This window comes from Marmota flaviventris, chromosome 10 (assembly GCF_047511675.1).
Source record: "Marmota flaviventris isolate mMarFla1 chromosome 10, mMarFla1.hap1, whole genome shotgun sequence".
In the NCBI taxonomy this organism is placed as follows: Eukaryota; Metazoa; Chordata; class Mammalia; order Rodentia; family Sciuridae; genus Marmota; species Marmota flaviventris.
This window is the reverse complement of record NC_092507.1, coordinates 63222730-63244842: the sequence shown is the minus strand read 5'-3', so window position 1 is coordinate 63244842 and position 22113 is coordinate 63222730. Positions and strand designations below refer to the sequence as shown.

At 38.5% G+C, this 22113-nt stretch overlaps 1 protein-coding gene across 3 annotated transcripts in view; it reads right to left on the bottom strand.

Moving 5' to 3' along the window:
• Positions 1-22113, bottom strand: part of LOC114092660 (alpha-N-acetylgalactosaminide alpha-2,6-sialyltransferase 3) — a 517049-nt gene that overhangs the window by 291840 nt on the left and 203096 nt on the right. For all 3 annotated transcript variants that reach the window (XM_071618747.1, XM_071618748.1, XM_071618749.1), the window contains exon 2: positions 6026-6220. In XM_071618747.1, coding sequence (XP_071474848.1) covers positions 6026-6220 — 195 coding nt within the window. The remainder of the gene's footprint in view (positions 1-6025; positions 6221-22113) is intronic.

Here is a 22113-nt window from a genome sequence, read left to right as displayed (position 1 = left end):
GCTAGTGTGGCCTGTCTGTCACACCAACTGATCCTAAATATTCTTATTTAGTCTACTTGAGGCTTTATAATGTTCTCATTTTTAAAAGAGGCATGTTTCAGCTCATTAAATTGCTCAGTAAATGAAAACGAAGCCCTACACTTGAATGCTGTGTTCTGGAAATCCTGTGCTTCTCCACTATGCACATCGTTAGGCACTGTGGAAAGTGTGTCCTTCCCTTACTATCAGAAATCCTCCACAGCTCCAGCAGTCTATGGTTCTCTTCTCAGATCCAAGGGATACACCTGTCACCCCACCTATCACAAGAAAGACTGACTGTGGCATCCCATTCATTGATCATCAGAGCTTAATTCTGTTTTCTAAAAGTAAATGAAAATAAGTCACAAGCTGATTGCTCTGAGCAGGGTCTCCCCTTCATGTCACACAACAGAAAAGCACAACACAATGACCAAGTCCATGATAGGAAACTACAGACAGAACCTAGCCTGAAGTTCCTTTCCTTCTTTATCCCCCAAATCTGCCATGATCTCATCAGGATGAAACAATGATACCTTGAATCAAGCCCTGAGGTACCTAAATCCATTATACCTTCCTTATCTGCTATAATTTAAAATGAATAGTTATAATTTATGTTAGGAAGAAAACTGGGTTCACAATATGTTTCCAAGTATGGCTTTGAGTTTTTTGTTTGTTTGTTTTTTAACCACACCAGCATGGCATTCTTTTTGCCATGTCCAAGGTCAACTGATAATACAGTAACTCTGCCATAATACTACAGGTGGAGTCTGTATATTCAGTACTGCCAGAAATAGGGGGTTGCATTATTGATATAATAATGGAATTCAGGACAAGCCTGAGCTCCTAGTGGGTCAGAAATTAGGGGGAGGTAGGGTGCAGGGGTAGTCTGTTGCAAAATCAATATTGTTCCTGGTCCAAGTTTCAGTTTGGTAACATCTCGTGGCTGTTGTCAGCTCAAATATAAGTACCAATGAGGAATTCTGGGTTCTGTGACCAGAAGACTTTCAATATTTCAGTACTCACCTAGTTTGTTGCACTCATTTTGTTTCTCAAGATTTCTCTTTCCCCCAGGATAAGAATTGTAGCTGGTATTGGTTGACAAAGCAAATGGGTACTTATGGGTTAAAGAAGAGGAACCATTCACCAACTGCATTATTGGATTGTCCTTACTATAGTTGGAATATTTTAATTATTTCAATTCTAATAGTCTTCACAATATGCTGCTTTTTATGAGTCTGGATTCATATATTCAATTCAAAATATAAGTAAAGCCACATATTTATCTTCTCTGTGTTCTTTATACTTTTATCTTTTGCATGCCCCTTGGAAGAAAATTATTCAAAAACCAAATATTTACTGATGCAATGAAGTGGAGCTCGAACTGGGCATAATTTACTATACTTTGAGATCTTCAGGACAGAGGGTCATAGATTCACTGACAGCCTATAGTTCTGGTTGGGCAGATCCAAAGGTATTATATCCAAAGGATTTTGATTATAGATAATCAAAGAATCAAATTTTGCACCAGGGAAGCCCAAGTTTCCAGAGTGAACACTAAATCTTTGTCACCTCCCACCCCACCTTGTTATAGATAGTACTGAAGAGATATTCCCTCTCATAAACATTTCAGCTCATAAACATCTATGTCATAGAGCCATCTTCCACAGCAACACGTGTATAGATGCTTTGGTTCTGGAAATCATTGCCAGCATGTCTACATAGATGAAAATAATAATAATAATAATAATAATAATAATAATAATAATAATAATAATAAAACTCTAGGAAGTTGAGTGGTTTCTAGAAAGCCACTAAATATACATTTTATAAGAAAAAAAAACTTATGAGAAAACCTTAAGGATCAAGACCTTGAAGTAAGTAGATCATCATACCTGCCTCAGTTCAGCCAAGGCTACTGACATGTCTCTTGAATCAGAGTAGAAGGGGCAGGGGCACAGAAGGATGCAGCTGCTTTTGAGGTGTGCAGCTCAAAGTCAAGGCCCCAGTAGCAAAGCTTCTCTCTGACCGCCTCCTGCATCACTCTCTTTCACCTCTTCTTATCCCCCAAGCAAGGAATACAGACTAGAATGCCCTCAAGGTGGATCACAGAAAACAGAAACCATTTTCCCCAAAGCCAGCTATCAAACCTAAAAACAATATTCTAACTTCCCCCACATTATTTTGTGTAATAATTGACATAAAGAAGTTTTCTGACCGATGTTGTTTTGAGAAGTCATCAGCTCCCCATTTCAGAAACTGTCCTGCTTCATACCAAAGAGGAAGAAATGCTACATCTGAGGGACCAAGAAGAACCTGAAAGCAAGCCTTACGGAACTTCCCTCCCACAGTCTGGTACTATTGGTTCATACCTTCTTGTCCAATCATATTTCTACCTGTCTGCCCACTTGTCACCAAACCCAAGCATAAAAAATTCAGAGTTCACCCTGGGTCTTTAGATTGTCAATCTGAAGTCTCCCAAGCCATGCAAAATATGATCAAATAAATGCAATGTGCTTTTCTCTTGCTAACCTGTCTTTGACTATTGGGTGTTTTCCCACAATCTTAATGATGGGAAGGAAATGGGCAGCCCCCTTTTCTACCCCTCCAGAAGCATGGTTTGAATGTCAATATTGAAGCTATGTGCCCCAAAATATTGAATCCACCATGTATCATTTTACTTATATTACTTTGACTCTTGAAGCCTTTTCTATCCTAAATATTTTATTTAAATTTTCTCTGAAAGGGATTTCCCCTAAGACCATTATTTGGAAAGGATCAATGCACAAACTTTTGGAAGAGTGAAGCCCAGACATGGGAATATGTGTGGTGGGACTCTCAGTGGGAAAGATGAAATCAGTGAGAAGGGAGGTAGAAAGTCACCAAACCCCCAATTTATCCTGGGACTGCTTGAGAAAAATCTGCCATTCTCTTGAGTGTTCATATGTTGTTTTTTAACTTTGATGTAAAATTTTCTCCTCATCGTTTCTCCTCCTCACCTGTAACATGAATATGGGACTTTTCATTCTATTATGCATAGATCAGAGCTAGAGGAATATGTTGTGTTATATGTTTGTCTTTAGGAGAAATGAAATTTCCTTTCAGTAATTCTGGTTTGCTTTGAATAGCTTAATAATCCTATTTCTTCTTTTTAGTGATTTCTTGCTGTTGCGTTAGATGAAAAGCTTTGTGGGATTCATGGTCCACAGTAAGTAGTCAATAAGTATCCTACCTGGGCTCAGAAGATATTTTTAATCTTTTATTATGAAATTGACATGCAATAAAACATATATGTAGGTTTAACAAATAATTAGAATATGTACACATATGTGTTTCCAATAGGATCAACAGATTGCGTATCACTGATGCCCCAGAAACCCAGCCTGACCACAAAGCACATGTTCCTCACAAACGTAATTGCTACTGATTTTTTTCCCCTTTTTCTATGTGTCCGTAAACCATTTAGTTTTGCCTCTTCCTGTGATCTACAAATAGAATCACACTGTGCACACAATCTTACCCTCCAAGTTGTCACATACGGCTACAGCGTCTCCATGGTCATTACTGTATGATATTCCAGTGTACGTAGCAGAATTCAATCCATTCTCCTGCTGATAGCTGTTTGAGTATACTCTAAGTTCTGGCCATCATGCCATGTGTGCTGTCTATGCCTCTCATGTCTGAGTTCATGAATTTCTTTAGTATAGAGAGATACCAATCACTGGAAATGCTGTCATATAGGGAATGCAGACTTGAACTTTACTTGATAATGGGAAAGTGGCTTTGCCAAAGTGGTTGTTCTAGTTTATTCTCCCACTACTAATATATAAGAGTTCCTGTTGTTCCACATCCTCACCAATATTCAATATTTGCAGATTTCTGATATTTTTTTTTTTTTTTTTTTTTTTACCAATCTGGTATTTGGGACACAGGGATACTTCTTTGTACTTTAAACATTTTTTTTTCTTTGTGATTTAAATTTCCAGAATGCTGAGTACTAGTAGGGTTGGAAAGCATTTTGTAGGTTTATTGACCTGAGTCCAGGGTCTGTAAAATGTGAATATCAATTCTGGTACTCTGAACTTTGGTATTTGGACAGGAATCATTCTGAACATTTTGTGTCATGATGGTAAGTTCAGGGAATGCAGAGGACACCCATTCATTAAATATCCATTTGGAGCTGGGTACCTCATGCACTTTGTCCTACTGAAGCCTCCTAATAACCATCAGATGGATGCTGTTTCCAAATTTTGCAAATAAGGAAATTGAGACTTAGAGGTTAAGAAAGTTACCCCAAAACAAACATACTGCTTTTGGAAGTACAGCTCAGTGTGAAAACTCAAACCATGCCTTGGTGCCTCCAAAGCCTGAGCTCTTTTCAGTAATCACGTTTCTTCACAAGAAATAACCCATACAGGAGAAAAATGATGCTTGATATTCTTTGGTAAAGTCATTGTATTAAAAACTATATCAAAAGAAGTTCAAAGGTAGCCCAATTAATATAACTAATTAAATAACCAAATCCCTAGGTCCATTTTTCTTTCAACACTTTAAAATCCAAATCACAAATATTTAAACAAATGAAAGGGTCTTTGATATGTGGTGGGATTTCCCTTATGAGAGTAATTCATAGAACATTTTAGTCACATGTTTCATTTTCAGCCTGTGACAAGCACTTGTGAAATGATTAACACCATACTGTGGAGTTGTAGAACATTAAATGACAGCCAGAAATAAAAGTAAGAAAAAATGAGAGTGGGACAAACTATTCTCTGAGAGACACATTTTATATAGGTAATCAATTTATTAGGACACTCAACAAATTCAAGCAATAGACACTTTTAAAAAATTAATTTAAAACCAATTAAAGGATAAACATCAAGCAAGGCTCCTAAGGATTTATGTGTTATTAATGGTGCTTTTCCCCCCAACTATAAAGGTCTAATAAAAAGCCTGTAAATCCTGTAGATACAGAAACAATTTTCAAAGAATCAAATTAACCAGAAGCAATGACTCAGGTATGATATTGCCCACAAAAAGGGATGGACCAAGGAAGCTCGCAACATCTCTCACAGGATGCTAAGAATAACTCTCAAGAGGGGCAGCCTCCTGTGTGCCCCTCTCCTCTCTAGTATCTTTACAAAATGACCTTTCAAAGGATCTGATCCAAAACCTCTCCCCAGAGGAATATATACACACCGGTGGCCTGCTTCTTTGTCACCAACATCAAACAGGCTTAGACTTTGCATCTATGGTTATTAGCCTCACATTTATCCCACTCCACAGCAATGAACAGTGAAAACAATTTTATTAACTACTTCTCTATGCCTCACACATTTTTTGATGTTCATTACTCTACCGTATTTCATGAGACAAATGTTTGCTGGCAAAATTGCTAGCATAGCGTGTACTTTCTAGTTGTCAATACGCAGCCATCCTCTCCTGTGCCACCAGTTGACTACAAAGATTTAAAGGTTCAGTGATTATAGGATTTAAATGATTTTAACCCCTTTAAATTTGGAAACTCTTTAAATCCCATTATCTCTGCAGCCACTGAGAAATTTGAAATTAGCTTGGCCTTTCCTAGCTCCAGGTCTAAGGATTACAGAGTTTTAAAGAGTACAAATGCTTTTCTGAAGTTCTATAAAGAGCTGGCCCCAACCAGTGGACCCAGAGGAAATAAAGCCAGCCAGTTCTCCAGCTGGTAAGTGCTGATCAGAGTTTCTAAATGGAAAGACCTATATGTTATGCCACAAACCACCAGGAAAACAGGTAATTGCTTCCTCGACTCCATATGAAGCCACTGAATTGGAAGATCTGATGTAGGAGGGGGGTAGGTTTTTAGACATGTGTCAGAAGTGTCTAAGAATGAGAAAAAAAGATATCAAGGACCCAAACAAGCTCTCTGGGACAGAGAGGGTAATTCAGTGAGTTGGAAGCCATCTTGCTCCTGAAGAAAAGCTGTTACCATGGATACCCATGGAATCCTAGGTAACCTCTGGGGTCTTACCTCTTGTGTCCGCACATTTATGTATCCATAGTGAGTTCGAAGGGGCCGCCTGAATGTGTAGGAGAACGGTATCCATTTTGTACCAGGTTGTCCAAAGCAGTTTAGTAGCAATGGGAAATTCACTTCATTTACAAGGCGCACAACCAGCAGGAAGAGGAATGCAGCTATGAAGCTCACCGCAATCACAGACTTTCTCTACAAAACATAAAAAAAAAAAGACTTTCAACTAAAAGCAGTCACAGAGGGAGATTCCTTTATTCCTTTCTCTTTTTCTTTCATAAGGAAAAAAGGATTCTGTCACTTAGAATATTTCACTTCGAGACTGAAAATAATGACTTAGTGACCAGGTCGCCTTTGTGTGCTGGGCCTCTGAGATCAAGCAGAGACGTTTTCTTGTACTCCTCCCTTCTGTCTCTTCTCCTGTTTACTTTCCTATCTTCCTTGCATACTCCTATTCAGTTTGAAAAACCCAAATCAGAAATTTCCACCTGCAGGCAGCCTTTCCTAATGGCTCAATCCCTCCCACCAACATTCTTTGACACCCCACCTCCCCACCAATAGAGGAAGAAGGCCTGTCACTCCCTTGCTTTCCTTGAAAGGCAATATGTTGTACTATTTTCACTGCACAACACTGTGTGTTTATGGAATCCTCCTTCCACAGGATTGTGAGCTCCTGTAGAACTGGGTTGTACTCTGTGTTATAACTCCCTATATCCCAGGACCTTAATGCAGGACCTCAATGCTATAGGCATTCAACAAATACCTGAGTGAAATGAATGAATGAATGCATTTTTTCCCATTCTTGTAGACAGTCTCATTATAGCTCACTCTTCTGCTTTTGTATCTAGAATCCTTTGTGTGCAGGAAATTGAAAGGCAAGTGACTCACCCAAGATAGAGATTCAACCAAGAGATTTTATTGGGGGACTGCCCGGAGGGGAAGAAAAGGAGAGGCAGAGAGTAGAGAGAAGAGAGGAGGAGGACAGAGAGGGAGAGAAAGAGAGCAGAGAGAGGAGGGAAAGAAGAGGAAGAGGGAAAAGCGGAAGAGAGGAAGAGGGTAGAGAGCGTGAGCTTGCAATCTTCGGCTTAAGAAAGGTTGCATAGGTGACATGGCACGTGCTGATTGGCAGGGTGACTCGGGAACAGCGAGTGGACACTGTGTCTTGCGGGGATTGGTCGAGAAAACTTTTGAATTTGGCACTCTTCGGCTTGGCGCCCTTTGGAGAGGAGGGGAAGGGGTAAGGGATTCCATGATGTTCTTGCCAGATGGAAACTTAACTTCAGCGGGGAGTCTCCCACACACCCAACAGAAATGACCTGTGCTAAATAAAGCATATGCAAAAGTAAAAATCAAAATGATAACCACAAAGGGAGGAAACATTTCAGACCAGGCAGCATAAGAACATTCTGCTCAATGTTCTGCAATGGAATAAAAGCTGGAGCAAATGCATCTTATCTGGTAGGAGAAAGCAGAGATGTATTTAAGATTGATCTTAATAAAAGGCATGAGTTTAAACTGGTAGGGATGTGTGGGCACCTAGGTAAAGGAAAGAACAGACTAGAAAACATGGGGTAATTCATTGGCACAGAGCTATCTTAACTGTACAGCACAAAGGAGAAAAAACTAGAGATATAAATGATAACCTTATGGTAGACTGCCTCAGACACCAAGCTAAGAAGCCTGTGCTGAGTTTGCTAGGAAATGAAAAGCCAAAGTAGATTTTTGTTGTTATTGTTGTTGTTGTTGTCTATTTATTTAATTTTGCTAATGGTAACACTTATAATCAAACATCAGTGTTTAAGATGCTTTGGAGCAGGGAGAGAATAAAGGTACAGAGTGACTAATTAGGAGGTTGTTCTCTTTGGTCAGGGCAGAGGTAAGGAGGGATGGAAACTAGGACAGAGGCAGAGGAAATAAAAGGTGAAAAAAGACGTGAAAGGCTCAATTTAGATAGAAGGAATAGAACCTGATCATGGATGAGAAACACATGGCAGACCCAAAACTCATACACGACGGAGACTTTGAGCCTAAGGGATTGCAACAAATAAAAACCAGTCATATCAGGAGACACCAGAGTGCCCAGAGCAGGAATTTATCCATGACCTTGGCTTTCTTGTTGCTGATTTTCAGGGTCTGGTAGATCATCCTCATGAAATTGTCACAGAGTCAGGGGGAAGGTCAATGCTAGAGCAAGAAGAAAGATGAGCTGAGGGTGGACCTCAAGAACAACTACAAGGGCAGGGCAAAGACAGTGAAACGTTCCCTCGTGAAATTGGACTTGGCCTCTCATTTCTCTTCAAACTTAAGGAAAGCCAATAATTTTCTGAGAATGACTGAGTATTTGTTGTTGTGATTGTGTGTTGAATTTACCACTTCTTGGTATAATTAACTTCATTTTTTTTTTCCCTCATAAAATCTCCCAAGGAAGTAAAGAAACTCAAAGATGGTCCCTGTGTCTGCTGAGGGCCCAGCCGCTATCTGTACAGCAAAACCTGAGGTCAGAGACACCCAAAGAAAGTCTTCATTCTTTCTTGGCTTTTGTAATTTGTAAAACCTACATTCCTCCGTCTAGCCAGCCTAATTTTCTAATCACCTGAAAGTCCCTTGAGCTCTGCCTCCTCAAAACCCCTTATCTCACCACTAACTACCACAGCCTTAACTCATTTAACCTTCTAATCATGAAAAACCGTTTTAATTTGCTCCTCTGTGGAATCATTATGTCCACAACATTGCAATGTGTCAAGGTAACAGCTTAAATGAGGTGATGGATTTTACAAGTTTAAAGGGACATAGACCAGAACAGATGGCTAAATAAAAGCAAAGAGGCCAGTCACCCATTAAGTAAACAGGTAAGAACCTTTTTTTCTTTTCTTTTCTTTTTTTTAAATCACCATCCAGTAGCTTGTTACAAAACAGCAGCTTGCTTTGAAGGAGACCCAGATGGGATCTGTGCTTTTGTCTACTCCTGAGCCCAGCATGGGTCTCTGGTTCTCTTAGTTACTGTATTGCATTGCATGAGTGGGGGGTTTGGGGACAAAGGCGTGCCTTTCTGAATCTGCTGATGGCGAGTAGTAACACATACATAATGCATACATGAGAAGAAAATAAATCAACCATTTTGAGAGAAACTTCAAAATGGAATGAAATCACAGTGGTAAAAGCCTGCTCCCTGGCAATCCGTGTCCTCCTCCTGTGTTCTATCAAAGGGAACTAAGTAATGAGCATGGAGAAGGTGGGGGAGCAGCTGAGTGACTTAGGCACCGGTCCCTCTGTGCTCCCCCTGGAATGGCATTCTGCAGTGGGCAGAGCTGTTCCCAGCTCAGACCTCCAGCCCAGACCCTCTTGTGTTGCCTGGACCTTATTATTCGCCTTTCTTCATGTTTCTATATCTCTGTGTAACCTGAAAGCATTGTCATAGTGCTGCCACAAAACCACCCTGAAACTCCACTAGAAAAGGTGGAACTTGAAGCACATTCTATGCTCCAGATGACAAGGACAACAGAACCTAACCCAAGGTTTTATTCTCCTAGTAGTCACTTCTGCTTGATCATGACCTTGAGCTTCAGCTACTACAGTGAAAACCATGGATGAGGCACTTTGAAGTCTATTCATAGCTAAATGCAGAGAGAGAGAGAGAGAGAGAGAGAGAGAGAGAGTGTCTGTTAGGGATGCAGGAGATGGGGAAGTAAACGAAGTACTAATACTAACATTATCTACATGAATGTATTCATACCTTCAAGTCACAATTGTTCATTGGGTCCAAAAATTATAGTAGAAAGTCCATGCTTCCCAAGAGTCATTTAGTGACTTTTAGTGACTCATGTGTCACATGAGGTACCAGGAGGTATGCATGGGATACTGGGATCTCCAGGGAAGTGTTGTGGGAGGGACAACACTTCTTGAAATGATTGCCTGAATAGAGTGTGTATTAGGATGGGGGAGGATTAGCAGTGTGAAGACAGGAGGAGCATTCTAGGCAGAGATAACAGTGGTTTGAAAGTCCATAATTTGATCAAAATCCTTCAAGTCAGCCAGGTGTGGTAGTGCATGGCTGTAATCCCAGCAGCTTGGGAGCCTGAGGCATGAAGACTACAAGTTCAAAGCCAGCCTCAACAACATATCAAGGCCCTAGGACACCTACAGAGACCCTGTTTCAAAATAAAACATACAAAGGGCTGGAGATGTGGCTCAGTAGTTAAATGCCCCTGGTTCCTGGGTTCAATCCCTAGTACAAAAAAAAAGAAAAGAAAATGAAAGAAACCTCCAAGTCATTTGGTAAGAAGGCTACAAAGATTCCATGTGGCAAGAGAAGATACAAAATAGAGATCAAATAATAAAACAAAAACCAATCAGCCAAATATATTAAATGGGATGCGTTTATCTAGCCTACCTACTTTATATTCAGATAACGAGAGGATGATTGCATGAAAGTGATATGTTTCATAATTCTAAAATATCTTCCCTTTTCCAGTCAAGAAAAAATGCACCAGATCAACACACCATAAAGTCCTGTTTCCAGTTGTTTGACTTATTCCATCAATAAATGTACATCATCAGCGGCTCGTTCTAGTAACAGTTATGAGTCCATACCTGCTCAGAAGATTGGAAGCCTCCACCTATTTAGACCTGTGCACTGTGTCTAACCATTTGTTTATTGATGTGATCAGTGTTGCCTTTATTGAAGTCATCAGAACATCCTTCAGATTCAACTGCCACCAGTTAGGTTAAGCAAAAAACAGTAAGTATCTGTCAGCTTATAAAGTATCAGACTTGGTTTAACAAATTTTCCATACTGCAAAAAGCAGACATAAACTTAATAAGTGGCCATTCCTGTGAGATCAGAAGCATGGACATTAAATAATACACAGAGTAGAAAGCACAGAGCACATCTGAAGCGCAAAGTCAGCACTCAAGAAATGCAAGATGTTATCACAATACAATTGTTAATTGTTAGATCCTTGATGGGTAGTAGCCAGTTGGCAAATGCTGGTTCGGCCTTGTGAACTGCATGATAAAAACTAGAGGAATCTCGTTCTCAAATATTCCAAGCAGCTGCAAACCCTTGAACTATTCAGTGCAATGTATCCATACAAGCTCCAGGAGAATGTCACTATGCCTAAATAGATCTTATGAATAGCTTTAGGGAAAGCTTTCTCCTTTTCTATTCTTCATTTTGCACAAATCTGAAGGGGTCTTTAACAGCTGAAACATTTAGAATTTAATCCCATCTCTATTGCAAAAATATGCATCAAAAATGTGACATTCCAGTTGCTTGCTCCTCAAAGGCAGAATATAACTTATCAGACTTTATATCAAAAATGCCTATTTCTGCTACAGACAGCTCATGATTTGGGAGAGAAGACGATTGCAGAGATTTAGACCTAGCAAATTTGCAAACTGTATTAATTTTATTTATGTTTTAATTCCTTCTACCACAGGATTAGTCATTTGTTACAGAATGTTCTTTAACTACTAATCCAGACAGTCGATGGACTTTTTTAAAATTTGCTTTTCCATAAATGATAACCAACAGTATAAAGGTGTACTTTTGTATTTAGGTAGTATTATCTATTGACTTGAAGTAATTGCTTACCAGGGTAAAGTAGAGTTAACTTTTATCCATTTGCTATTATTTAGCCAATACATTTGAGATACAATATCAATTGGGTTATTTGTAGCAGTGCTCAGTCACTTCACATATTGGAACATCCCTACACATTGCTTATTTGTGATCTTATCAAATGCTAATTCTCCTATATAAAAATCATAGTTCTACCTTGTACCATTGGCCAAGTTCCAAGTCTCGTTCTCCCCAAATACAATAAAGCTTCTTGCCATTTGCACAAAGATAAATTAGCAAAGCTCAGAGTATATAAGGAGAGCCTCCCTTTGTTTTGTTTTATCTGTTGAATCAACAATCAGTTTGAATCCTGCTTATTAAACCATAGTGCACTTTGGGGAAAATCTCACACATTTGTGTGGGATAGAGGTCAAGAAAGGAGGGTACTAAAAAGGCAGAAGTCCTGATGGTCAAGTCCATGCAGGAGCTTATGGGGGCAGCCTCTGGAAGCACAGGTTATCAACCAGAGAGTCTGAATGTCAAACAAGACCAATAGAGGAGAATTAATAGCATGTGAGAGTGCAGGAGGCTGATGGAACAGATGCAATACGGTAAACAGATTTTAAGGATAGGCTTTGAAGAAGGCAGGAGGAAAGTCGCTAGGGAGTGAGGATGAGATATGATCCTGCAAAGTCTTCTCTGTCATGCCAAAAAGTCTGACCTTATGCGGTAGAATCCAAAGGGACCTGATCCTGGGAAAGACAGGATCAGGTCTGACTTTGGAAATTTCCCTCTTGAAGTGGTGGGGACATTGGATGGAGTTGGGGAAGGACACCTATCATGATATTATCAGCATGAGAAACAACAATTATTACTTTTAGAGACTGGCTTTTCTTCTCCCAGTAGGGGTACCTTCTAGGAGATTAAGTTAAGATAGAGCATAAATAAATAAATGATTAACACAGTCTTAACAGAAGATAATATTTAATGAGTGTTATCCAGTATAAAAATATTTATATACTCTCCTTCTCCCAAAGAAAGAAAGGCAGATGGAAGTTGAGTGACTTGTCCAAGGTCACTGATCATGGAAATGGACTTGAGCTCAGATATTCTGACTCCAGAACCATGCTCTAGTGTGTGAAATTACTAAGTTGTTCATTGTTATTCATACCAATGGGAACACTCTTAAAGAACTTAATTCAGAAATTTTAAGAGCTGGTACCAGCCTTAAATAGATTTGGTAATGTAGTTTGTCAATAAACACAACACCTAATTCATATGGAAAATTAAGAGGCTGATGTGAAACATGGTAATCACATTTACTTCAAAATCAGTAATTGTGGACAAATTTAATTCATTTTGCCTAAATCTGGCTTTATTCCCAGAATTAAAAAGACAACTACAGGTTACCCTTGGTTAGTACTCAGGGAAAATGTAGCAATTATGCTTCCACTTCTATTAGAGAACACTAGGTACTCTCTATCTTATTGTGGGTAGTTTGCAGGCCCCAACTAAGGGAATAGGTGTCTTCCCTTCTCAGTTCTACCACCCTTTTATTTAAATAAAAGGGTAAACAATAAAATGTTTGGCGGTTTTATAAGAAAAAAGTTTAAAAGCAATAGAACTCCTGCAAACTAGCAATCTACTTTAAGAATTTGGAACGCATGTCAACGTGTCACCTGCAGTCATGGGTACAGTCAGTAAAAATAACCAATCCAACAAAAACCAAGGCAATAGCAATCTCATGGGCACCACTGGCACCAACTCTTCTATGCAGAAACTAGTCCTAGAAAAACACATAGATGGCCAGAATTTCCTCAGAGATTTTTCTTTCCCAAAGACTTCCTGTGGCTACAAACATCAAGCTAACATGAGCATTACGAGTTTGTCAGATGACATTGCAAGAGGTCACGCTGAATTTTCTGACACCTATGTTAAAACCATAATGAAAAAATACCACATGAAAATCACTATGATCACACTCACTGAGTTTGTCTTACTTAGTAAAATGATAAAAACCCGGTTTATCTCATTTGGCCTGCTCATCTTTATCCTAATGCCTCAGTATATGTCCTTTCATAGAGCAGGAAGAAATCAAAGTTCATCAGGAACACAGGATAGAACCAAAGATCAATACTACATGCACAGTATGAAGGGCCCAGAAGGCAAAGTCTCCTGGTGTGGCTGGACAAACAGACACACAGAAATTTAACCCACGGGTTAGTTCCGATGATGAGAAGAACAACAGAGACAGAGCAGATGACCCTAAAGTTTCTTTTCTTTTCCTTAAATCTTGTTCCATATTGAGCACCTGCTGCTACATTGAGGGACTCTCTGTGCCCCTAGAGTTGGGCAGAAGGAAAAGAAGTGTTGAGCAACGAGGGAGGACGGAAGGAATCAGGTGATCAAACCCGACCAGACCTGGGCTTTTGTTGAGTTCTCAGCCACCTTATAGTCTTCATTGGCTTTTTATGGCTTATGCAAATTTCTGCTTGGTGTCTTTTTTCTCTTTTAAGAGATAAGTTTGTCTCTTAGAATCCAGTTCTTACTTCAAGGTGTTCAGGACACAGAAGTGGAGCATAAGCATTAATTCTGGTAGCCCTAGTGTCCTTAGAGAAGGAAGTGCTGCCCAGAACCACCATAACGATGACAGTGACTTCAATGGGACACTGATGAGGACATCAACCGAGAACTCTTATTTTTATATGAATCGACATGACCTTTACATTATACAGCATTTATCTTTTCAAACACGTTCAAAACTGTCACCTCACATAAGTCTCAATCACCAGTGAAATAAGAAGTGCTTAAAAATCTCTCCCATCTCCCTTCCATGCCCTCCATGTTTCCAACTGGACTCCTCATCTTTCTCCAGAGCCCCATTGCTACATATATCCTGGGATTTTGTTCTTCTTGTTCTCCCTGCCTGTTCCTGTTTTTCACCATCTCCATCTCTACAAGTTCAAATATGACTCAGCTCAAATGGTTTCTCCTCATTCCTCCCTGGCTCCCAGTGCAGGGATGAGAGTGGGGTGTGAGGAGGTGCACGAAGAAGGAAGGAGGAGAAAATTAGCACAGAAAGATTGCCATTTAATTTTGCCTTTGAAAATTCCTAGAAATAAATAAAGTCTGAGAAACATCTCCTAAGTGACAGCACCAAGCACAGTATCTCGAACATAGAAGGTGGTAAATATCTGGGAAGTAATGAAAGAAGGAAGGATGGAGGGACTAAACATTACATTATTCTCTTCCAATGTAAGTGCTAAATTACCCGAAACACTTCACATTAATATTATTGAGGGCAAAAAAAAAGAGTGTTTTGCATAAAAAGAAAAAAAAAACGCAAATTTTTTTTTTTCTTTTTCTCATCTTTTGGAAATTTCTATGTACATGTGATGGGACTATGGTGGGAAGGTCGGGGAAGTAGGGGAAGTTTGGGATATGGAATATAAAGTGAAGAAAAAATTGAGTATTTGCTAAACTGGGCTTTTCACTGAGAAACTGCTTCAAAGTTCCTGAAAAAACTTGTAAATCTGAATGACAGCAAACTAGTAAACCTGCTTACAGCAACATTCTTTATATGGCACATAATGAAAAGACTTACAAGAATACATATTTTTTAGAAAATCAACTCTTGTCGGAGGATGATAACACTTAAAGCTAGAATCTTATATCATAGAATGAGAAATGGATAACAAAAGAGTATCCTGTCCTTCTGACAAGGACAATAGCCCATTTCTAAGAGGAGATACTTGCAGCAGTGTGCTATTTATTGCTCAGCAAGTACCAGGTACCATGCCAAGTACTCTTCAGGAATGAAAATGGATTTTTCCCAAGAGAGCTCCTGTGGACTCAGGGTGGCCAAGTGATACTAAATGGTCAATACCTATAACCTCTGCCTCATGGTTTAGGCCCATCGCACCTCTGTTTTCTTACCTGAAATTGGAGAAAACAATAGTATCTATTATTTAATTATTAAGCATTTAAATGAATTACTACACCTAATCCTTAGAGCACTGTCTGGCAAAAGGAATGTCTCAATAAATGTGAGCTTCTATTATCACATTTTATCAGCTATAGATACCATTAATTGCTGGTCACATTGTTACTTTCAATATGATAAAAAAAAATAATAAGATGGTGAGTCTAAGAGGAGACCTCTGTAAAAAGCTGAAACACCAAATGGCTATTTCTTTAGAGTTAGAATATTCCAGAAATAAAACTGCTATTCTAAGAGGCAGAAGAAGAGAAAGAGGAAAAATAATCTCCCTGGAGAATTTAAATCACAAACAATTACTCATGCAGGTTTTGGATACATTTTTACTACCAATATGATTTTTAAATGCTCTCAGGTGGGTAGTGATCCCAGACGACCATCTGTTACAACACCAATCCTGTTTGAGGAAGAATCCTAGAAGAATTAAACTTTGGGGGTTGAGGTTGAGGCTCAGCAGTAGAGCACTCGTCTCGCATGTGCGCACCCTAGGTTCGATCCTCAGCACCACATAAAAATAGAGGCATTGTGTTGTGTCCATCTACATCTAAAAAAAAATAAAATAAAATATTTTTTTAAAAATAAATAAATAAAGGTATTGTATCCAACTACAACTAAAAAATAATAATAATAAAAAAGAATTAAACTTTGTTCAGGCTGATAAGGACTGCAAAGTGGTATTGAGTATAAGATACACTCCACTCTCAGATATGTGCAATGTGGAAGAACATCTTAAAAATCAATGAAATATGGCAGCAGTTTCATGGTCATAGTTGTAATCACCATCATTATCATCAACCCCCTAAGGAACAAAGAGAATCAGGAATGGTGCCTGGTGCCTGGATTACTTTAAACATTATCTCTCATCCTGTATCCTAAAGAAGGCATAATAAGGAAAGAATAACTAAAGCTGTTTGAGACAATGCAATTTACCAATGCAAAATAGCCTTTGGGTCTTTTTTTTTTCTTTTTGTTGAGATTGCACCTGAAAAAAAAAAAACAAAAAAACAAAACAAAAAAAAAAAACCATCCAACCAACCAAACAAACAAAAACCCCCTTTTTTCTGAGGATAGTTAAACTCTCCTCTCCTTCTCCTGCACAGGCAGGCATATTCTACCCCATCCCTATTCATACAAATCCACTGTGGCACCTCCCAGTATCTCTCTAAGGAATATGCACTGTCCTCTTGTAGGTCAAAGTTGAACCTTAGCAGAGTAAAGCATACATATTAAACAGTCTTGCACTTAAACACAAGCAGAGTTTTGCCAGAGCATAGGTCTCATGGTGATAATAAATACTATTGTACCAAGAGCACTTGAATTTCTAAGTAGGACAGTTTTCCTATCAATTCTAGATTTAATATTGCATTGGCAGTAATTTGAATTGTTTGTACAACATAAAGCATATTCATTTATTACTAATAGTCTCCTGTGCTAGAATAGCAAAGGCAAAAAGATTCCCACTGTTAAATTGGAACTTACAAGATAAAGGTCTGTTACAAGCCTTTGATATTTATTTTATCAACACCAAATCTGTCAGTGCCATATTTTTTCCAACAGCTTTCTACCCACCTTAATCTAGATGTCCTGGATGCAACTCAAATTCAATAGTCCAAATCCAGACCAATGTTCTGCCCATCCCCAGTCCAATCTTCCTCACCCATGTGTCCCTGAGTAGCTCCCACAGAAATTGCTTTGGAGTCCTGAGAATTAAATTCTCAACTCTACTTAATAGCTATATGAACTTGGACATCTTAATTTTCTTTGTCTCTGGTTCCTCATCTGTAAAATCATATGAAAATTAAATAATGAGATAACACAGAATGGGTCTTACTTACCGCCCAGCACATGGGAGTCAATTAATGATCATTAGTCTTCTTTTTTAAATTCACATATCAATTCTCCTATGCAAGCTGTTCTTTCTTCATGAAACATCTTCTTTCCATCCTCTTTCTCTTTCAGGAAAACAGCTATTTATCCTTCAAGGCTAAATCCCAATGTCATCTTTGAAACTGGCCTGTCCCTGAAAATTTCAAGACACTTTTTTTCTAATCCAAACATACTTCAAATCATGTTGTAATTATCTGGTTACCAATCAACCTTCATTCAACCAACTTCAGCAACTCTACTACACTCCATGTCCTCTCCTTCTCCTCAGACAGACATTGCTAGTCAACCACAGCACCATTTCCCCATAGCCAAGATGCAATTTCAGAATCTTTTCAACACAAGGCTCCAGACAGTGGTGGTACTAATCAAGTTACCACTCGGCATTAAATAGGTGGCAGCTTAAGGTCAGAGGTTGTACCTTAATAAGTCTATAATCCATGTGATCACAAGTTTGACCATTAGTATCTCCAGGATTTCCTAATCTATATACACATTTTTTAAGAATTCCTGCTGGTTCCCAAATCTAATAATGATTCTGTAATAATGACCCACCCTGATTAGCCAGAGTTGGTGTCACTAACAAGGAAAGTTCACAGCATAGCTCTGCACATGGCTACCAAACTGAATCCAGGCTCATTTCTTATCACAGAGTTAGGCATGCCTATAGACACTCGCAAATTGAAGCCGGTGTCTAGGTGTCTACGTAATTGAAATAGAAACGGGGTAAGAATTTGTGATCTTTCAACTTAGCAGATAGCAGCTGCCACTTACCAAAGCCTACCTGATTGCTGCTATTTTGCACCTGCTGAGAAAAAGTTTGCAGCAAAAGAGATTATTTCCTTTTTTAACCCTTGGCTGAGAGCAAGCCTCTATTTTCTTTTGCCCAGTTATACAGAATAGATATTGGGTTCATTCTCTCATATGTGGGCGGACACTGATGGGTTAAGACACATGGTCAAACAACTTCCACTAAGCACTGGCAATCACAGTGGGAATTTTAAATGTTCACTGAGCCAGTTTGTTGAAAACTTGCAATCTTCTTGGAAATAGAGCTACATGAAGCAAAAAAAGAGCCTCAGAATATCCATTCTATGCTTATTTCTTAAAATAAGGAGAGAAAGCTGGTTTCGTATTTTGTATAAGACTGCATAAAGATGGAAGTTTCTCTGGAGATGATCTGTTGATTCCATAAGCCAAATATTCAGATTTATTCAGTAAACATTATCTTGAAAATATACATGAAGCTAGTTCCCAGGGAAGGAATTACCAATAAATAGTTGTGAAGAAACAAAGGCCATTTCTCCAAATTTGGAAAACAGACTGAATTAGTGAGAACTTAGTTTGTGCTGAATCTTAATATTTTAACTAAAACATGAGCTCTGGTACCCAAAACTCTCAATGTGTCCCACCCTTAGTGGAAATTCTTCTTTTGCAGAGTAAGGTCCAAATGTCTAAACTTCTACAAACCCCAAGGGGCTAACTACCAGCACCCTGAACCATTACTACACATTCTCATCACCACTGGAATGACCAGCTGGGCTGTAAGTTGACCGAGACCTGAATTTGTATGTTTTCTTCACTGGTGCCTCTCCATGGCTAAAACAACCAAGCCAAAGCCAAGAGTCTACAAACCTAGAAAACACCTTGAATATGGGGGCAGTATTCAGGTCTGAGTGTGAGCTGCAGTGTGTCTATCTTAACCACAGATCTCTCTCTTTGGTGTAGCAAGAAAAGCCACCTCCACACCCTCTTTCCTCTCCAGCATCTAACCACCACTTCACCCAACTATGCTTAGAAACATGTAATTCACATTCACTTAAAAACTGTTTTCACCAAATTCATTAGGTAATGTTCCAAACCATGAAGTTTGGCCCATATTCTTAGCATATTTTGACATTTTTGTGTTTTATTTTTAGGTGATATTCTGCAAATCAGGCTTTGCTCCTGTTTTGACAAAGCCTTTTCTTCCTGAGTAAAATAGATGAGCAGTTCAGCAAGACAGGGCAGCTTTTATCTGCAAAAAAATCTGCCTTTCAGCAGAGCAGACAATACGAGCAAAACGGAGGCAAACACACACAATATTTCCTATATGTGAATTGTGCTTCTTTTTTTTCCCGTGGGATGTGCAAGTGGCAAGATAGTTTATTCCCATGTGGCGCTGATAGCGGGTCCTGAATACTTCTGAATATATCACTTTTATTGCCTTTTATATTGAATTACTATGAAAGAAAAAATACTTTTGTGAGAATTCAAAATCAAAATACTTTAAGAGCTTTTAGAGTCTACCTCTAAGACATAAAGAAAAGCTTAAAAAAACAAATAATTCTGCTAAGGGATGCCAGACACCACTCCCACTGAGAGAGGGCCCCTTCATAGGAAGGGAGAGAACATCAAATATTTATGCTGACTTTCAGAGAAAAAATGCAAGTGTTCCATTTGGGGTTCAGGCACTCAGGGTCCTATTCCTGCCTCTTCAGAACTTGCTGTGTAAAGGAAAAACTTTGCCCCAGGGTGCTTTGGCGTGGACATTTTGGCACTGCATGCTCCTTCTGGGATTCAGTTTAAGATATGTCCTAATGATAGTATATTTGAATAATAATCTCATCTCTCCACTGTCCATCAATCATAGGATTCTTTTTTTAAAAAAAAAATATATATATATATATATCTTTTTTATATTTGGGGGGTAAATTTTCAGTAGACTTCCTCTTCTTTCCATGAACATAAGAATTCCACAAACCATGATATGCTATTTCAAGCACTTCAATTCCCAGTTTGCCATTTATCTTCAAGTGAGAGGAAGTTCTCTGTATAGTAAAGTCTGAGTGTCTTACAATGATATTAAAAAAAAAAAAAAAAACTCCTTTGTGACCTGACCTCTGATTCTTCATCTAGCCTCATCTCTCAGCCTCCTCCAAGTCAAACCTCACACTGTAGCCATAGTAAACTTCTTGAGGCTCTCAGTAAAATCCTTGCTTTTGATCTTCTTGTATCTTGGTAGAGATTAAGTATCTCTTATCAGAAATGCCTAGGATTAGAAGTGTTTCAGATTTCAGAGTTTTTTTTTTTTTTTTTTTTTGGAGTGGAATATTTCCATAGACTTTACCAGTTGAATATCTCTAATGCAAAAATTTGATCCAGAATGCTCCAAGATCTCTAATTTTTTTTTAAGCATCATGTTGGTGCTCAAAACAATTTTGAATTTCAGTGTATTTGAGATTTCAATTTTCTGAATTGGGGCTGCTCAACCTGTATAATTTTTTTCCATGTAAAATTTCAGTTGGAGGGGAAAATACAGTCACTAGACTATTTTTTTAAATCTCTGCTTGTTCTTCTAGCTTTTCTATTTATAATCAACAAATTAGTTCATAGGTTCTTGAGGAGTCCATAGCCAGGTAAAGAGATGGGTTGGTGAATAACAGTAATAGAGAAAGAGGGTATTACAGTTTAGATATGAGATATACCCCCAAAAGTTCATGTGTAAGACAATGCAACAATGTTTAGAGGTGAGATTTGGGGGTTATAATAGATTCAACGTGATCAGTAGCTTGTTCCACTGATGTGAATTAAGGTGTGGCTAGAGGAGGTAGGTCACTGGGGGCATGCCTTTAGAGTTTGTATTTTATCCTTGTTTACAGAGTTCTCTCTCTACTTCCTGATTGACATGTCCTGAGCAGCTTTCCTCCTCCATAACCATCCACCATAATGTTCTGCTTCATCTTGGGCCCAGAGCAATGAAGCTGACCATCTATGGATTAAGAGCTCTGAAATCATGAGCCAAATAAACTTTTCTTCTTCTACTGTGTTCTTGTCAGGTCTTTATATCACAGTGATGAATAAAGCTGAGTAAATCAGTGTAGAGAGGATAAAGTTATAAAAGAAATCTGTATATACATGTATGTATATCTATGTATATATGTGTGTTGTGTGTGTGTATATATATATATATATATATATATATATATATATACACACACACACTCATATATAAGTCTTCGCTATTTCAGATTATAATGGTAGTATCAATAAGTAAATACTTACTATGTTTCTTGAATGATGTGAGTGAGGTTCTTTACACATATCACCTCTAATCTTTATAATACATGTAAATATCCTTGAACCTTATTTTACAGTTGAGGAAAATCCTGGTCAAAGAGGATACATGATTTGCCCAGGATAACAACTGGTAAGTAATGAAGTCAAGATTAAAACCTGACTTTAAAAAGCTGGTGATCCCTGTATTATATGTTAAGGCTACCTTATCTTATCTAGTCTTACATCTGCCTGCTCTAATAAAGTGTAATGCCTTGATGTAAGGACCATGTCTTCTATCCCTGGCCCTGAAAACTCATTCTTTGGCACATACCAGGCACAAGGATATATTGCCCAAATCAATAAATTAAATGAAGACAATAATTTGCTTTGTGTTTTTTTCAGGTTAAAAAATTATTGTGAGTGAAAATGGATATGCTTGTATATCTTTTTGGTGTCTTATTTTAATCATTTTCATGAGGCAATATGGTCAAAAGAAAAGAAAATTTGGATAAGAAAATCTAGATTCCAATCTTGTCTCCACACTAGGCAAATTAGGTCCTATCTACAGATTTCTCAACTCTGAAAAATGGAGATAAGAACCCCTCCTCA